The sequence below is a fragment of the Elaeis guineensis genome, chromosome 8, assembly GCF_000442705.2.
Source record: "Elaeis guineensis isolate ETL-2024a chromosome 8, EG11, whole genome shotgun sequence".
Classification (NCBI taxonomy): Eukaryota; Viridiplantae; Streptophyta; class Magnoliopsida; order Arecales; family Arecaceae; genus Elaeis; species Elaeis guineensis.
The window spans coordinates 7759931-7773804 of record NC_026000.2 but is presented as its reverse complement, the minus strand read 5'-3'; the positions used below and the strand labels follow the sequence as shown (position 1 = coordinate 7773804).

The 13874-nt window shown below is 42.6% G+C and overlaps 2 protein-coding genes across 2 annotated transcripts; both read right to left on the bottom strand.

The window, feature by feature from the left end:
* Window positions 1-412: 412 nt before the first annotated feature.
* LOC105050457 (galactan beta-1,4-galactosyltransferase GALS1) lies at window positions 413-3518 on the bottom strand. The gene is made up of 2 exons (XM_019852171.2): window positions 1972-3518; window positions 413-1244 (listed from the first exon to the last, which is right to left on the bottom strand). The coding sequence occupies exons 1-2, from the start codon at window positions 3261-3263 to the stop codon at window positions 899-901; spliced, it is 1638 nt and encodes a 545-aa protein (XP_019707730.1). The 5' UTR covers window positions 3264-3518; the 3' UTR covers window positions 413-898.
* Window positions 3519-10365: 6847 nt separating this feature from the next.
* Window positions 10366-13785, bottom strand: LOC105050590 (wall-associated receptor kinase 2-like). Its single transcript, XM_010930673.3, has 2 exons — window positions 12796-13785; window positions 10366-11847 (listed from the first exon to the last, which is right to left on the bottom strand). Exons 1-2 carry the CDS (start codon window positions 13670-13672, stop codon window positions 10577-10579), a joined length of 2148 nt encoding a protein of 715 aa, XP_010928975.2. The 5' UTR covers window positions 13673-13785; the 3' UTR covers window positions 10366-10576.
* Between the last annotated feature and the right edge of the window lie 89 nt (window positions 13786-13874).

The following is a 13874-nucleotide window of genomic DNA, read 5'->3' as shown; positions in this document are numbered from 1 at the left end:
TGACTCAAAGCATTAGGAAACATGCTTGACTCAAAGCAAACCTGATCGATTTTTACTGCCCATGGTTCACATGAAAAATTAAAAAAAAGGGAGAAAATCACCACGGTGAGCCCAAGCTCATGCGTGTTTCTATCCAGCAAGTCACCATGAATGCCTAATTTTGCCTCTATATGCCAAAGCATCAATACTAACACATCCATGGGGCTCTCACTGGCCTATTTCTTATAGAGCATGAAGGCTTTGATGAGAAAGCTCGCATTTAACCTCATATTACAAAGAATATTCCCGGGATGCACCAGGACAAAACCGGCAGTTGTTAGGGAGCCGATGGACCCCAGTCCCCTGTAGAAATACCCATGCATCTGTTTCTCCAGCCTATACCGAGGTACCACCACAATTATGACAGGTTGCATAAAGAGTTCCAACCATAATTCAACCCTCCACATTCATACAGAGACCAAAGCAACAGGAAGGAACAATCTCTCTCTCTCTCTCTCTAGGATACAAAAATTATGATTTTTGAAGGCATCCTGTCCCTTGAAATCTTCAGCCAAAGTTTTCTCTAGTGCATCCTTAAGTCCACGTTTATAACACAACAGGCTATGACGAGGATCTAATTGAAGTGAAAAAGAAGTTTGTGGTGGACACTACAAGAAGAAATGAGGTAAAGGAATATGAACAGAAAAATCATATCTTTACATGCAAACAAAGGGTTCCATGCCTTTCTCCTTTCCATTCCTCATATATACCTCCAGGGAAAGCAGGCAAGCAAACACCCCAAAGATAATAATCACACATGATATCTTGAAGAATATTAACACCTCACCTGCAGACTGGGCTCTGCATAGCATGGCAAGAATGAATGGTTCCAAGGACTGGTGGTTGAGGTTGCGAACTGCTATACTTTAACTGGTCCGATTGTTTCCTTCTCGAATTGCTTGATGGTGTCGGCTAGACGTGTCATATTGTCATCATAAACATATGGGATTTTCTCAAACCATGTCACCTCGTCTTTGGCCGGCATTGGCACAAACACCCGGCATGGCTCATCCAATACGTTGATGGAGTTATGGTAATGGTAGTATCGGATCATGGACTCGGTCTTGTGAGTGGTTTTCCCAATGACATTCTCCGACATGTGGACACCCGTGGCAAACGCATTTCTCGCCTGAATTGCGTACTTGCGATCTCGCCGTACTCCGGTGATGGAATTCCTGAAGACCAGCTTCTCAAACCCCCATTCCCTGGAATATTCCATGAGAGAGAGGAGAAATTTCAAAACACGAATGAATCAAGAATCCCAGAAATCCTAGTACATATGTACCTTGTCATTTCCTGATTCGATGCCCAATTACTGATAATTAGCAAACAATATATTCTATAGATAACTAATGACAGATTTTTTTTTAATGAGGGCTACGTGCAGAGATTTTTATGAGCATCAAATACCTTGAGATATAACTCACAGTGCCAATCTAAATCACTTCATTGCCTAGAAAGTCTAATGGAAAATGGCACAAAAATAGGCCCCAAATCAAAAATATGGGAAATAAGTCCAATGTGTTTCAATTTTGCAATTTGGATATTCACAGAACAACCATATAAGAAGATCCAAATCCACAAAATCCCAAGCTTCATTAAAAGTTCGGGAAACACAATGCCCAAATAAATCCCAATCTAAACAAAAAACTCTCCATTTCTTAACCAGATAACAAGAATTTCGAGGTTTTTCTTCCCCTGTTCTCTAATAGGTATATGGAAACCCCATGTAGCAATTTTTTTTCTTTATTTCTGAAAAAAAAAATCTTGGATTCAGAAAATGGAGAAATAATAACAGCAAAATCTATTCTTTCAATATGTATCTCAAATTATATAGAAAAGTTCCATATATTCTTCTCGAAGGAGAAGCCAAATCACAGTAAGCGAGAAAAACAAGTAACAGGGGAGAATCATAGGAAGAAAAGAGCTCACCTGGAGTAATTCCTCTTGGGATCCGACACACACAACATGCTCGACATTGGATTCTGCTCGATGGTGAACTGGGTGTAGTCCGACAACTGCCCCAGCACGGACTCCAGCGTGCTCCCGTCCGGCAGATACAAATACTCGTCGACATCGAAGAAGAAGGTCCAATTCGCGGCGTGCCGGTAGCGATGCAAGCAGTCGTTCACAACCAAGAACTGATTGTAGTAATACCCGTCGTACTCCTCCTGCGCCCGGATATCCTGCACCGTGGCCCGCCCGATCCTCACCCAGGGCTCCAGCGCGGCGCGCACCGCCGGGCTCACCCCGCCGGCGTCATGGAAGACGAAATGCGAGCTGGGGCCGAAGAAGTGGGAGTGGTACGCCATCCATTCCCGGATCCGGCTGGCGCTCAGATTACCGTACAAGGAGGAACCACAGTAGAGATACTCGTACTTGAACGGCGGCCGGAAACGATCCTCGTCGTAGGTGCCGGGGGATTCTTCCAGAGCGACGAACTTCTCGTATCTTCTCGAGGAGAGGGAGTAGAAGGCGTGGAGGAAAAGCTTGCCGCCGGAGTTGTCGGCGTTGGGGTTGTAAGGGAAGGTGCAGTTGACGACGACGACGGTGTAGACGCGGCCGTAGCCCCAGTCGGGGAGCATCTTGACGGCCTTGACGCGGAAGGGGGAGCGGCCGGGGGCGTTGGGGACCCACTCGCACTTGTACCAGGGCTTGCCGAAGACGTGGGTGGGCTTGGAGGCGAGGCCGATGACGGCGAAGGTGGCGGGGCCGCCCCGGTAGGCGCCCATCTGGACGAAGAGCGCGGCGGCGCTGCCGTAGGGGCGGAAGACGCGCTTGTTGGGGTCCGAAGGAGTGGCGGCGCTGCCGTAGGGGCGGAAGACGCGCTTGTTGGGGTCCAAAGGAACGGCGGCGCTGCCGTAGGGGCGGAAGACGCGCTTGTTGGGGTCCGAAGGAGTGGCGGCGCTGCTGTAGGGGCGGAAGACGCGCTTGTTGGGGTCCGAAGGAGCGGTGGCGATGGTTTTCGGTGCAGGGGAGGAGACGGACGAGGAAAACTTCTGCATTGCGAGGGGTTTTACATCGGCGGCGGAGGTGGGGGTATGGGTGGCGTTGAGGGGAGGGCAGTTGGTGGCGGGGAGGAGGGGTTGGAAGAGTTGGAGCTGCCAGAGCGCCATCAAGAGGGTGAGGACTATGAGGGTTGCCACGAAGGGCTTGAGATCAAGGCAAGGGAGGGGGATGGGAGGGGAAGTGGTTCCTCCTCCTCCTTCTCCATCTTTCCTCATGGTGTATGTTTCCCTTCTTCTCTCGAGGGATGAATGGAGATGTCTTTTTTCTCTTTCTTCTGTCACAGTACTGGTTTTGGTTTCTCCTGACTTTACCTTTTTCTTGCTTTTTCTTTCTTCTTTCTTTCTGGCGGAAGAAGAAGGGGGGAGGGGGGAGAGAGAGAGAGAGAGGGTATGGAAGGAAGGAGTGGGGATGATGATGGTTGTGGCCGGAAAAGTAGGGGGAGATGGATTCCGTTGCTTTTAGTGTGAATGATGCACCGCCGGTCATGGGTACCATATCATAATAATAATATATTATTATTATTATTCTTAAAAAGAATTTTTTGAGAGAGAAATATGGTAATAACAAAGGTTGGTTAACACGTGAATCCATAAAAAAATCCAGTGATTAGCAATAACGTATGGGGTGAATGACCACGTGTCTGCGTACGGAAATCCAGCTTTAGTTGCTTGATTGCTTCTCCTGTTCTTCTGGTATATTTTTATTTGAGTAATATAGTATTAAAATATTAAGCTTTTATGGTCGTTAATGTGGTTGTATCATTCGTTGTTAACCGTATTCATGATTTGGCTGCCATGTCAAATGTGCTTTAACTGTTTCCCGAGTAGTCCGTATCCACACGATAACAATCCATTCGTTCCCACCAATTACCATAATCTACCACCCGCACGTGTTTCTCCTACTGGGTTTGAGCTTGGATTCTATGCATAACGTTCTGGTGGATTCAGGGCTTGGGGACCAATTTGATCACATCAATTCAGCGTATAACGTTAAATAAAATCCGTTGGTATTATAGACAAGATTAGAAGAATTTTGAATGGTATAAGATCTAGATTATATATGTTTTGCATGAACATTAACAAAATATTGTATTGATACAAAATAATATCATTAAAAAAAATAACGATATGACTCATGTTACTACATGGAATGATTTATCCCCCAATCGAGAGGTACAACATTTGGAGGCCGACGCTCCTTACTAGGCGAGGAATAGATCATTCCAATGGCACAAAGGCAGCCACCAAGGCAAGCGAACGGTGGTCCAAAGTGCAATACTGATGAACGTGGAGCCTCATCTTGGTCTCAGACATGACCCATAAGGTGGCATGCAGTCCAAACGACGAGTACTGGAATTTTAAGGCAGACAGACAGATGTCATCCAGGGCGATTTTTCAAAGAAGATCACCAAGAAAGCGATCGAGGACCAGGTCACGGTCAAGCGTAAAGCGGTTTGAATGTTTTAAGCTATTTTTACTGCGCGAGGATGGTTACGGTGTCGGCGGTGGTCCGAAGTGTCTCTTCTGGTGGACGACGCTGGGAGCCTTTAATTTTTCTTATCATCTCCAGCCTCATTCTAATTAAATTCTCGCCAACCAAAACCAAAACCTAATAGGATCCAGCAATATTGCAAGTGCTGGGGTTAACCGCACCCTGACATATTAAACCTACACAACTATATTATTGTGGATATCCTTATAATTATCATCACAATTGTAAGAATCAATACAATACAATGGAATTTCAATACATTTTCTCCTAAAAAATAAATTCAGCAACCTCGACATCGACCAGAAAAACATGGTTTTTGAAAACAAAATCAGGGCAGCAAATTTGATTTTCTCATCAAATTTTGAGTCTCTTAACAAATATAGGTACAGATTTTTCAGACCCGCGTTAATGCCACTCGAGTAATTATTTTCTTTAAATCTATGATTTTCATGTTAAATCTAGACTAAGACCCTGTGAGATTTTGAGTGATCTTGCGGGCGTCAAGGTGGCATTCATATTATTTCCTCCAAAAAAAAAAGAGGAAGAGAAAAAGAAATCTATGGTCTATCTCTCTAAATGTGTGTGGTCTGCTCTATGTGCTGTACATGGTGAGGATCAAGTTGGGTCCCTCAGGTGGCATGAGGCCATATGTGGTACACTCATCTTCCTTACGAGATTGTCCATTCTAACTAATGGATGCTTACAAGGGTGTCTTTGGCAACCAAAGTAGACGGGGGCCAACGTACTGCACCCGGGATAAAAGCTGTTTTTAAGGACTGAACTGGGCTCGCCACAGGGAAAGCTATTACATCGCCTCAAGAATCAAGATTGACGAATGTGTGTTTGGTATGGCTCCTTCACTGCATTTGAGGTGGACCAAAGTTTAGCCTTAAATTTCTGACCCTAGAGATAGCATCATCCTGCGAGGGTTAGGTGATGTCTCGCCATCGTGGACCCTGAAGGCCCTGAACAGCCACACTTTGTGGAAGATTTGGTAGAACAACGTTTGTGAGCCTAATTAAATTGCTGCCAGCCATCTTGCCACTGGAAAGGATTGTTCATGAAATGTCGTTTTGCGGACTTAGAACTACAAAAGTGACGCAAATTGCCATGCCCTTCTTACAATCAGCTGTTATAAATTGCATGATCATAGAAACTTTGTGCACCATTAAGGGGATGGTGGCTCATGGAGAGTGGTGCCTATTTTGTTTTGTACTCCTTTTAACTAGTTTCTTGTGATCCTATTCTATTGTGTCCAGGCATCATGCTCGGCAAAAACCTGCAAGTAGTTAGATATTTGGATGCAGAATAAGGTTAATTAGAGTAGAAGATGAGGCATATAATTAATTCCTTTGTAATGTGATAAGATAAAAGAGAAAAGATGCTGCCAGTAACTGTTAACTCAGATGGTTGGAACTCCGTTTCCTAATGAAAGGTTTCAATTTCAAACCTAAATAGAGATGCAGGGATGAATAACATTATCATACTCTTAATTTGGAGAACAAAAAAGAGGTAAGATTTAAGAATATATTTAAGCTATAGCCTAATTGTTGCACTCCTCCAATGAAAATAATATGCAAGCCATGAGTTAGAAATATGGGACGGTGTTCTTTTTTTCGAGTATTGCATGCTGGAAATTCAGATGTATTTTTCCTATTATTGCTTCTGAAAAAATGCTAATAGTAAAACAAAAATTGGAAGTGGGAAAACAGATGACAATCCAAGTGGAACAGGTGAATGCAACTACTGTTGATGCCTCTTTTTGAATCCCCAAGCATCTAAAAACCAACATTAAGCTATAGCTAAGATTTTGAATTTTATGTGATCTAGCAATAGCTCATATTTTATAAATCTTGCAATGTAGCGCTTGATCATAAGATATACCTAATTAGACCGGGCTGATTAGAAAAAATAGTGTTTATTAAAGCAGACAAGCCTCTTTGGCCCGTGTAGGAATCTAAGCCTAGTTGAAGTCCAGTGATGAGCGGGACTCAGGAAAGAGTCTATATATATAGGGTTTAGATCCCTCCATCCTCACAATTAGAAAACTCTAAGGAGGTGCTTGGTTCATGATCAGAATTAAAATTGGAATGGAAATTGAAATTGCTTGGAATCAGAATCGGAATGGTCAAATTTCTCGAAGTACTTAGTTCGTGACTGGAATCAGAATTGGAATTGAAAAAAAAATTTGAATCCATAAAAGAGAATAAGGATTGAGTTCTATATAGATTGGACTATTCCTATTCCATCTTAGAATCGAAATCGGAATCGGACTTCTCCCAACCAAAAAATTAGAATGGGAGTCATCCATTTCTATTATGATTCCAAACCTCCACTTCCTCTAACCAAACACCCCCTAAAGATATTTCCATGACGTTTTGTGATAGTGTTGCTATCAAAATCTGAATTTTGATCTTAGAGACGTCGGACAAACTATGAGCTGAAGAAACTAGCTGGCAAGAATAGACAGCTACGACTATGTTTGGACAAAAGAAGTGGCCTAGCGTTAACCTTCTTACTTGCAAATAAGTTTAGTTACTGGAGTTTATCCGTTAGAGGATCCTCTGATGTCTAAATCATGCAGAGATTTCATAGAAACAGTGAAGATTTGAATAAGAACTTCAAGAGCAAAGCGCACCTGAAGGTCCTCAGAATGCTATTCGTATGATGCGTGGATTGGCATCTATTACTAAGACAGATGTACGCCTTAACTATTCGGTAACCACACGCCCATTATGCACATCAGTTTAATTGCACATAATTGTAGGCCGAGCTGTAACCATCATCTATTAGAAAGGATCTGAGCTGTTTTACAATGAGGCCACATGGCGAACTCCCATTGGTCGATTGAATAACATCAACAGAGATCAGATCTGAGGCATATCAAAGAGAAAGACTTTGGTCGTCGTTCTTCTTCGAAGGATCTGGCATCAACAAGTTTACTCTAATATAATCCTTATTTTATTGTACCATACACCAGCATGATTGATTCTGGCAATACAAATAATCTTTCAAAACCTACGTGCAACCACTTCCTCGCTCCTTCAGGTTTAGATATTGACCGTTATGGGGAGATGATAACTCTATATATAAAACGCTACTCAGGACACATGCATCCAAAAACGTTGGGATCCAATGTCGTGATACAGTCACTGTTTATGCCCTACAATTTGCTTGGACAATCAGACTGCCAATTTTGATGGCCCACAATGATCTTCATATAAAAATTAGGCAAATTCTTTGTGCAGCGGGCGGTGTAAAAAATCCGACGTGAAGCGAATCATCTTGTCCTATTGATCCACGTAATCATTATTTTTCAATGTGTATTTAATACTTGCTGATTGATTTTTTCATTTAAAAATTTTATATGATGAAAATATTTATATTTTTTGATAAAATTATGATATTCTATATCTATATCATGACATTCTATGTACATAATATATACAAGAATGTTATATTTTTTTTCAAAGATTAAAAATATTTTCGTCATTCAAAATTTTCAAATGAAAAAATCGATCACAGACATTAAATACGTGTTGCCAAATGATTGGACAAAAATATTTTTTTCATATTATGATATTCTGGATCATATTATAATATTTTGAGCTATAATACATCACTGGATGTCATAATTTTTTCTAAGGGACAGAAATATTTTTATTATATAAAATTTTTAAATAAAAAAATCAATATATTAATATTAAATATATATTAAAAAATAATAATTATACAGATCAATTGGATAAAATAATATATTTTATATCAAAAATATAAATAATATATTTTATTTTAAATTTTCTATGCGACCTACGGTGCATAAAAAATTTATCTAAAAATTATCATAGCGAACGGACGTCGATATTTGTCCCATTCCCTTTAAATGCTGTCCACGTTATTGTCAATATAGAGGAAGGTATTATCCGTTTCAGGCCATGAAGGTGGTAGCGAGGTGGTCACATCTATAGCCAGCTCTTGTCCTTCTTCACTTCCCATTATAGCCGTCCCTCCTTCACTGTGGAAAAGGAAATATCTCCCTCTCTCTTGGATGAAAGCTTTAGTAGTTGTGATACGTGATCAACAGGAAAGCCAGCTCAACAATTCTATTGCGTGGGCTGCGAGTAACCTAAAGTACTTGATCAATTGTGGAGATTGGACCACTGAATTGACCAATATTGTGGCCCCATCTGTCAAGGTTTTCAAATGCTGAATGATCGGTCATCTTGGAGGGTGCAAATATGTTATGAACTGGATCTTAGTTCATCTTGGATGGGGTGGAAGATGGGAAATTTCTGAAAAGAATCAATATACTACAATAGCTTGATTTGGTGTATGGGAACTGAGTAACCTAAATTGGACACTTGTCTCATCAAACAACTCGTTTAAGATTGTGAAACAAAGCTGCATAATTTCAAATGATATATTAGATGATATGTAGCGCAGAGATTTTTTAATACATTGCACGAATGGGTGCCATATGGATCGTCAGAATTTTTGTTTGAGATGAAAATCTTGGGAACATGGTATGTGTTCTCTAATTTACCTGGAGATACTTACTAGAGCACTCAAGGAGTGGCGGTGAAGAAATTTGGATGGCCTAAGCTTTTTTCTTCTCTAAATAGGATGGCAATGCTTAATCATTTAATCAATTTAATTTGATTCAATTTATTATAAGTTAAATTAAATTATCTATTTAATAAAATAGTTAGATTTGAAACTAAATTTTTTATTCATTTAATAAATACATCGGATTCGAATCGAAAGACTTTTGATCTATCGTATATCTGATCTAATTTATATTGGATCTAATCCGACCCGATTGCTACTCCTATCTATAAACCATGTTAGCTGATAGCAAGATTTGGCCTATTTTATGGACCACATTATTCAACGAGAGCAACAAAAAAAAATTGGTTGGTGGCCCGTATGTATATAGTCATTGTACCATGCACACATGTTCAGACATCTTACAGGATCTCTAAGTTTTATTTGGAACCCCATCCTTTGCTCTTTTATCATCAATTTTGTAATGTCATGCCAAGCTCATCTCGCATATCTGTGGTTCCTACTTGCTACTTGGCATTTATAATAATACAATATCGTGGTTGTGGGTGGTTTCTATCATTGTCACATAGGATGAGAAATTATTGCATGCACCAGGTGCAAGTGAACCAAGGCAAATCCCGGATTATATGCACGGTGGAGAGCGCGCACGCAAACGGGAATCGGTGAAATACAAGGGGTAGCGTGGCGTGTTATCCACCATGGGATTTGCACGGTCCATATGGTGCATGCAATACGGAAGCCACGTAGGATACCAACCCTCCTAGGGTAGTCTTTCCATGTTGCAGCCAACTTGTGGAAACGCAAACAGACAAGCTTTGGGGCAAGGGCTGACCAACCCATGGGCTGGACTATCAAACTTCCGCCCCTGGGCTGGCCCATGTGCAACCCTGCCCCATTGTAGGAGGAAAAATTTTTTGTGCACAATGTGTGGTGCACGAACGCAGTGATTGGCTGATGCACGGGCTGAGCAGTATACAAATTTTTTTTTTTTTTTTATTGGCCCTATGTGTGAGCCAATCACCGTACGTATCTGCACAGCACACAAAAAATTTTTCTTGTAGAAGGCACCAACGCAAAAGTAAAGAACATTCCAAGTTCACAAAAACCAAAGGGACCTTCAGAGAGACTAACTCACGATAGCTGAAGGAAAAAGGAGGAGGAGGAGAAGAAAAATAACTAGTATTAGGCTGCAAGTTAGTAAAAGCATTAATTTTCAAAATTAAGAAAGATAAAGAGGAAATCTCTTTCCTCAAAGGGGTGTGACATTTTGTGAGTCCAATAATACAGACTTGATCTAACAATGCCTTAAAATAATATAAATGGCCTACTAGGATTCCAGCGGAAATCTCTCTCCTTAAAGCGGCGTGACATTTTGTGAATTGAAGAATGCAAACTGATCAGATTAAGTAACCTACCCTGCTAGATCAACAATGAGAGAAAAGATTGTTGGAAGACTGCCTTGTGGGCTGAACTATGACGAGGATCTGTTGTTCATTGGTAGCTCACTCTCTTCCTCAGTCTCATCTCCACCATGACTTCCAATTCCAGCAATGATAAGCAGCTCTTGGGCTACTTCCTTCATGGTTGGCCTCTTTTCCCCCCTCAAGAGAAGGCACTTCCTAGCCAACTCTGATACAGCACTCAACTGCTCTACACTGGCTTCTCTCTTCACATCCCTCTCTATAAAATCCTTCAGATCCTTACACTTCAGCGACGACAAGAAATACATTGCCAGATTGCTATCCTCCCTCGATCTCTGGAAAGATACGGGCTTCTGCCCTGTCAAAAGCTCAGCAAGAACAACTCCAAAGCTATATACATCGCTTTTTGCCGTCAGCTGGTTGGTCTGCAAGTACTCAGGATCCAAGTATCCAAAAGTCCCTTGCACCAATGTTGGCACCTGCGTTTGATCCAATGGGAGTAATCTTGAGATCCCGAAATCAGACATCTTGGCAGTATAATTGTCATCCAGTAGTATATTCGAGGACTTGACATCTCTGTGGAATATAACCATTGAAGCAGCTGAATGCAAGTAGGCAAGTGCTTCTGCTGTCTCGGTTGCAATCCTCAAGCGAGCCCTCCAAGGGATGGGGTCATTGAGACCACGGTCATGGATGTGCTTATAAAGAGTGCCATTAGAAATGAACTCATAGACCAGCATTGGGACCTTGGTCTCCAAGCAACAACCCAAGAGCCTCACAACGTTGCGATGGTTGATCTGGGTAAGGATGACGACCTCGTTGATGAATTGATCGATCTGGCTCTGATCCATTACTTTGGACTTCTTGATGGCAACCGTCGTGCCATCCTCGAGGACTCCTTTGTAGACAGTGCCATATGCTCCCGTGCCTAGAATTCTAGCATTGTCATAGTTGCAGGTGGCTTGTTTGAGCTCTTCTGCAGAGAAAATTCTAGCACAATTAGTGCCTTCTCGTGTTGAGAGTTGCTGCTCTAATAGCAGACCTCCATTCTGGTGAAAATATTTCTCCTTCAGCTTGATGAGTGCACGCTTCTTCAGCCCAAAATAGAACCATAACCCGCAAAAAAGCATCACTACAATGCCCACACAAGTACCTAAAACAGCTTCGACGATTTGGAAGATCTTTCTACAACCAGATCCATGCTTGGTTCCATCTCCAGTACTACCGAATGGGCATTTGCAATTATATCCAGGGATTTTGTTATTGCAACGAGCTCCATTGACACAAGGGCTGGTTTCTGGATCTTTGCACTCATTAACATCTGAGATCAGAAGAACATAATGGATACTTATCCAATCATCAACAGCAATTTATCTAATAAAACCAACACATGATTGACAAGAAAAAAAAAATTGTTTCGCAGGTGTTGACTCTCTTTTTATTGAATATTTTTATTAGGCATTCCACGAAGGTCTTCCAACTTGCAATCCCAGGGGGAAAGGTTATGTAAATGAATGCAAGACAAGAGAGAAAATAAGTCTATACTACTTTATTATTTATTTATTTATTTTTTGAAGTTAGGAGGGGCTGATCCCCCCACATTATCTTATATCTATCCTATCACATCTAGGTTGGTGGCTAGGCTTTCAAGTAGAATAAGCCAAAGCTTGTGGACCGAAAGGCGGGCCAACATTGTTACCAAAAAAAAAAAAAAAAAGGAGGGCCAACATCATTGAGAATTTAACCTTCACCTCCTTGCCCAAGCCAAAAGAGGTGATGCCATCCGAGCAAGTGTTCACCGGCGAAGGAAGAGCACATCTAGATTTGTAGAGAAAATGAGAGCAGGGTTACATCTGACAGTCATCAGACCAATAATCTTCCACACTTTCATAAGCGTGATGAATGAGATGCGTAGCCACATATACATCTACATCACATGGACTACACCATGCATGTCACGTATCTCAATGCATGATGTGCGGTTGGTGTTACATCAAATGATTTTTTGTGTTTTGCTCTAGGGACTGCTCTGCTTATTAAATTATATTAACAAAAGTTTTTGATTGGAATTTCTGTCTTATAATCATGAAGTAGAAGTGTAACGCTAGATAAAAAACCGATGGGAATAGATACAGTTAAAAAGAAGACCAAATCCCCTGTTAATTACCAATCCATAAATTGGATTCTGTGTCAATCTAACAGCAAATCTACTTACAAGTTGCAAGAACAATGAAACCATACGAAGTAATGAATTCAGATAGTTTTGTACCTTGGCAACCACCAGAGCCATTAAGATAAGGATTCCCAGCGAACCCCTCGGAGCAGTTGCAAAGATACCCACTCCCTCTAACCGCCGGCAAACGGTAAGCATTCTCCCCACACCCCCCGCCTCCGTCGTCTCCCACCGCCCACTCCAACCTCATGGCGATGCTCGCCCGTCGAGGAAACTCCCTCAGATCCTCCTCCCTGAACTCATACCCTCCCCTCTCCACCACAAACGAATAGCTGCAATTGTCGAACGTGGAGACATTAACATAGCCAAACATATTGCCAGCACCCATGCTAAGATACCTCCTCCCCCTCGGCATCGCCGCCTCGCAGCAGCCGACGCCCGAACACGCCCCGCCGGGGCTCAGGATGCTCTCTCGGGTCGAACAGAGCGACACGCAACCACTCGTGAACGTGCCGCCATCGGCGACCACCGCCACGGTGTCGCACCCGATGGCCACGAAGCGGTTCGAGGCGCCAGAGATGGTGAAGGGCCCGTCGAAGGGGAGGGAGATGGTGGCGAGGGCGTGGCGGCCGTTGCTGCAGTCGGTGGCAATGAAGGGAGCGGAGTCCACGCGGATTTCGCCGTTGGAGATGGAGATGGAGAGGATTCGGAGTTGGGTGTCGGCAAGGTATGGGAGTGGGGTTTGAGACTGGTGGCCGCAGGAGACTTGGAAGCCAGGGAGGGAACAGTTGGGGCCGATGCCGAAAGGGAATGGGATATCGATGCCACCGCACCGTTGGGGGCAGTCATGGGTGGGGTGGGAGGAGGACGGGAGGAGGAGAAGGAAGAGAAGGCATGGAAGGTTGGCCAATGGATGGGATCCCATGGCAGAGGCTTGGGTGAAATTATTTAGATATATGATGCAACATAGCATGGACGTATAGAGAAAGAAACCTATTCTGGAACGAGAAAAGAGACGTTACCCACGTTCTCCAACCGCCGCTTCCAAGTGGCTGGGCTTGGGCTAGGGTTGTATTCTTGTACGTGGTCTAGGAATCCTATTACAAGTGGGGCTAGGCTTGTAAACGGTTTAGATTGGACCGGGTGCCGTGTTCCAGGGCAGGTTAGGTTATAAG

Bases quoted from the DNA above. Each gene is read 5' to 3' on its own strand.
- LOC105050590 (XM_010930673.3), bottom strand. From the start codon at position 13,672: ATGCTATGTTGCATCATATATCTAAATAATTTCACCCAAGCCTCTGCC. The intron at 11,848-12,795 runs GTACAAAACTAT...TTCTGATCTCAG, and splicing joins TGGCTCTGGTGGTTGCCAAG to ATGTTAATGAGTGCAAAGAT.
- LOC105050457 (XM_019852171.2), bottom strand. From the start codon at position 3,263: ATGAGGAAAGATGGAGAAGGAGGAGGAGGAACCACTTCCCCTCCCATC. The intron at 1,245-1,971 runs GTGAGCTCTTTT...GGAATATTCCAG, and splicing joins CCCAAGAGGAATTACTCCAG to GGAATGGGGGTTTGAGAAGC.